We start from the raw sequence: 5,301 nt of genomic DNA on the forward strand, positions 1-5,301 counted from the left end.
CTCGATTCAATGTTACTATGTTAGAACCCTCAGAATTTCACTTTTTCAGAACGTGGGAACATCAAGTAACCAAAGATGAATCTTTTCCGCCTTCATTGCACTTTATCTTTTGTTGATGATTTGTTCTGTTGTTTCCACAGCTATGCACAAGCTGATTTTGATATGAAGGATGTGTTTCTTCACATCAAGCTGATGGAACAAGCATCAGCCAGTGACTACCCTGCCATCCTGATTCAAGAGGAGAGTGATGATGGTGGTGGTGGTTGTGATGTTGTTAAAGGGTCTGTCTTGAAGCTCACTTTTGCTTGCAACTCTCCGATCTCGTGGTCTGCAATGTCTAGTGCATTGGACAGTTCATCCATTTCCTGCAAGAAAGTTCAGATCTTTGAGAAGAAAGGTTTCACAATTGGGATTGTTCTCCTTGTTGTTCAGCAAGGGCAAGAGAAGCTGGTGAGGACCCGGGTCGAAAATGCTCTCAGATTTGCGATGAAGAAGTCAAAAACCAGTGCTGTGAAGCTCCCCTTTGGGCTCTGTGGATGCCAGGAAGAGATCTCAAAAGGGAGATCAGAGCGTGGAGAAATTGAAGAAGATGGTGATGGCGATGCATCATCATGCTATGTGATGAGGGAGTTTGAGAATTCAAGCCAAAAGATTCAGCTTCAGGTTCCATTGCCTAGTTCATCTTTTGTTGTGTCAGTGGATGAATGGCAGACAATAAAATCAGGCTGTAATGAGATTGAGAAATGGGTGTTGAATTCAGATAATGTTGAGTTTTTGGACCAGATTGGACCAAATTCCTATAAAGGTTTCTACAATGGGAAAAGGGTTGGCATTGAAAAACTCAAGGGGTGTGACAAAGGGAATGCTTATGAGTTTGAGCTCCGAAAAGATCTTCTTGAACTTATGACTTGTGGCCACAGAAACATTCTTCAGTTTGTTGGTATCTGTGTGGATGATAATCATGGTTTGTGTGTAGTTACCAAGTTCATGGAAGGTGGTTCTGTTCATGACTTGTTGCTGAAGAACAAGAAGATTCATGCTAAGGATATTGTGAGAATTGCAGTTGATATAGCTGAAGGAATCAAGTTCATGAATGATCATGGTGTTGCTTATAGGGACCTTAATTCACAGAGGATCCTGTTGGATAGACATGGGAATGCATGCTTGGGAGACATGGGAATAGTCACTGCTTGCAAGAGTGTTGGTGAAGCAATGGAGTATGAAACTGATGGATACCGGTGGCTAGCTCCTGAGGTTTGCTCCTATTCATTCTTTTTTTTTTTCAAAGAGTATATACCCAACTCAACAAATTTCAGATCATAAATTTTTATTACTTTGGAAGTCCCTATGCATTACTTTTGGGGACAGTTTAGTCCCTCTCTGTCACTTACAATAAAATGTTTAATATGCGTATTGGGCAAATAAATCTTTAACAAATTTTGTTATAAGGCAATTAGATCTCCCAACAAATACCATTATAAGACAAATTAGTCCTCCTTATAGAGGGGTCAATCCGTCTCGAGGAACTCTAAAGTAATAAAAATTTATTGAGGATCAAAATGTTCAATTTAAATTTTTTTTAGATACTAATTTAGGTGTTCAATGTTTTTTATATTTTAACACTCATGTCAAGTTTTGGAAGAATAATAATTGTTGCAATCATGGTCATTTGTGTTACAAGATTGTGTTCCATGGTCCTATGTAACACTGTATTGTATTTGCCATACACAGTCCGCAATTTTCTCCAATGCTTTCCATTTTAGGGGTTTAAATAACATTTTGGTCTCTATAAAACTAGTTATTTACAACTTTTGGTCCTACTGTCCAAAATTTTTCAGAAATAAGTAAAATTAGTTGCTATTATCATTTTCTGACCAAACAAGAGAATGACCAAACTCATAAATAGCTAATTTTACTAGGATAAAAGCATGTTTAAACTATTCTTTAAAGAGAAAATTAGTTAGAGAATAGGGTCTTATATTGTTACCTGTCCTTTGCCTTCTTTAAAGAATAGGGTCCCTCCTTTCTCTATAGTTTGACACATAGACACCTAATATAAATACACATGCATGCTTTTTAGGTAATATATAGTAATTGTAATGGACTAATAGGTGGGGGAATCTGCTTTTTGCTTTTAACCTTCTTCAGAAAATCTTTTGACACGTAATGAACCAATGATAGTGATCTGTTTCTGAAAATAGTGTGTGAAAAATTTGTTGCTCATTGATTTGGTCAGTAAATTCATCTATCACTTTGGCACTAATAATAATGAGTTTTTATGTATGCAACTTTTAATTGTAGATTGTCACAAATAATTATTCAGCAAATGTGACATTTTCTTAACTTTTATTTCTTATTTGTTCTAGTTTGTTTGTCTTTATATATACTAAAATATTCAATGACAAATTCAAGTCCAAGGCAGTTTAGGCTCTTTTACCTTTTTTGTCTGCTTCCTCTCTTGATGGACTTAACATTTATATATATAAACACATGAAATGACATACTAGATGTTCATCTAGAGAACAATTTAGAGCAAACTTTGACTTGCATTGTCTCAAAGCATGTTGTTTATATCCATTGTATTTGAAGCATTAAAAGGAAACTTTATGTCACTTTGTACTAGCATCATTGTTTGAGCATGCCTAATATGACTTTAATAATTTTGTTTTTTGCTTTTACTTTATCTAAGCATTCGTGTATATCATTAGACAAATCAGTGTTAGTGTGAAACTAGGATTAATACATACCATAGTGGAGTTGTCATTTCTTAAGTATTTAACATGATCTTTGTCCCAGTATTCTACTTTTTTGATTGATAAAACTACTCAGAAATAACATAAGGGAAAATAACAAGTTAAACTATTCATTCGCGGAGAAGAGGGAGGACTACATCATAATTACCCCATTTGCCCTCAACTAGATAAACTATACTCACTAAATCATATGTTTGTAACTCCGTACTGGTGATGTATTTGAATGATCAAAACTGACCATAGAATATACTGGTTGGACTTTAATAAAAAAAAAAAATAATGATGATGATAATAATAATAATAAAAATAAAATGTCACCAAATTCCTAAATTAGAAGGAAGAAAAGCTTTAGTTGGAAGTTACTAGTTGTTAATCTGAAAGTAGGGGTGTCTATGGTTCAGTTTTTTCATAAACTGAATTGCAATTGCACTAAACCATTTTAAATGGTTTAGAAACTGCACCCAATTACCTTCTTCTATAGTAAACTGGTTTATGGTGCATCAGTTTAAACCAGTTCACAGAACTAAAATTAGTTTTAATTTTAAAAACCAGTTTAAACGGTTTTATATTAAAAAAAAGTTAACATATAAGAAACCAGTTCTAACCGGTTTATATACAAATATAGGGTTAATTACACTACATTGTAAATTTATTTTCTTTTAGTCGGGTCAGGCTGTGGGAACAGTCAAGTTGGTGGGGCAGCCGGTGGGGTCGACATGCATGATCTCTTGACAGTTTTGGAAGAAAGAAGACAGTTTTGTAAAACTAGTTTTATTTGGTTTTAAACCAAACCAAAGTGCAAAAACTGGTTTTTAATAAACTGGTTTTTACAAAAAAAACTGTAGTTTCAGTTCAGTTTTTTTACTTTAAAAAACTGGTTTTTATAAAATTGTTTGGTTCAATTTCAATTCAGTTTGGTTAAACTGGTTTGGTTAATAGCTTTGGAATTTTATCAGTCCTCTTTTCTATTTTCTGAGTCTGTCTGTGTGAGTGAGAGAGCATGTAGACATTTGATTTCTTAGTACACATTATTTTGTGTGGTTAAATTTCACTAAATTCCTTTAAATTTGAAGATAAACAATATGACACATGACACCCCTCCATTGTTAAATTATACACATGATACCCCTCCTTGAGATTTCATGGCATTTGGTGTCATGTTCTTTGTAAAATGTGACACCAACTTCTCATGATATTGACATTGCTTTCTAAGAAGAGAGATCAAGGTAGGTATGACAAAGTACAAACCAAGAGGACTCTTAATTTACCCTTTTATCTATTCAAAAGACTCTTAATATGGCATGACTAATACGTACTCCCCATTCTAACCTGTTTATCTTTCTGTCTTTTTCGTGTTGGAAACAGATAATTGCCGGGGATCCTGAGAGTGTGACAGAGACATCGATGAGCAATGTTTATAGTTTCGGCATGGTAATTTGGGAGATGGTAACTGGTGAAGCAGCATATTCAGCATTCTCACCTGTTCAAGCAGCAGTTGGCATTGCTGCTTGTGGCCTTAGACCTGAAATCCCCAAAGACTGTCCACAAACACTAAAATCAATCATGACAAAGTGCTGGAACAATATCCCTTCGAAACGCCCTCAATTCTCCGAGATCTTAACATTGTTGCTGCGTCCAAATAACATCAATAGGTAAACAACAAAAAGTCGATCGGTTACATGAATCAAACAATGTCATTGCGCCTTTTCACTGAATCAATGGGTAAAAAGGAAAAAGGTCCATATTTACGATAGGCCTTTTGTGGAACCTAAACTGTTGATATAGCACTTGATAACAAGTTTGCTTATATAGAAGTAATGAAGATGTAAATTTTGTAGGTTCTTTTGCAATCTTGTATTGTAGCACCTTCACAGCATCATCAAGAAAACCCTGATGTGGGGTGTGGCTGTTTCCTTCTTATAAATGTCTTTGTTGAATTGACATTATCAATATACACTATTTTCACCTTTTTGTATTTTGAAATCTCAATGATGGAAAATGTTACAGTACAATTTACGTTGGTGTGTTATGATGATTCCCTATGATCGCATTATCCTTTGGAAAAACTAGGGTAATTATTTGTACAAAGGAAGAGTAAATTCGATATTGCAAACCATTTCTCTGCAAAACATTTTCCTTCTATTTTTTAATTGTTGGGGTTAATAGTTAAAATAGTATTTGAAAGATGATGCATATGTCAATTTGGAGTTCCAAAAGCTATATAACTCAAATTGGTATCAAAAGAATTGAATCAAATATTAAAGGGTCGTTTGGAAAGTTTTAAAAGTAATTTTTTGAGTTTCTGATTTATGAAAAATAGTAATATTAATATTACAATTTCTAAAACTAAATTGTAGCTTTTTAAAAAGTTATTTAGGAGCTTATAGAAAAGTTAAAAAAAAAATTTCTCTCATAATATTACTATTTTTTATCACATTTTTATAAAATAAGTATTTTTATAACTAAAAATTCAAACACAAAATAACTTATTTTAATATAACCATTTATTGTTTAAGCTATTTTTTAAAAAAAAATTTAATTAAACTAT

General features: G+C 33.4%; 1 protein-coding gene across 1 annotated transcript in view; it reads left to right on the forward strand.

Moving 5' to 3' along the window:
* The window catches only part of LOC107609389 (probable serine/threonine-protein kinase roco5), a 5,886-nt gene extending 1,098 nt beyond the window's left edge, over positions 1-4,788 (forward strand). Inside the window, exons 2-3 of the mRNA XM_016311345.2 lie at positions 141-1,254; positions 4,119-4,788. Coding sequence (XP_016166831.1) covers positions 141-1,254; positions 4,119-4,409 — 1,405 coding nt within the window. The 3' untranslated portion in view covers positions 4,410-4,788. The remainder of the gene's footprint in view (positions 1-140; positions 1,255-4,118) is intronic.

The sequence above is a fragment of the Arachis ipaensis genome, chromosome B07 (assembly GCF_000816755.2).
Source record: "Arachis ipaensis cultivar K30076 chromosome B07, Araip1.1, whole genome shotgun sequence".
NCBI lineage: Eukaryota > Viridiplantae > Streptophyta > Magnoliopsida > Fabales > Fabaceae > Arachis > Arachis ipaensis.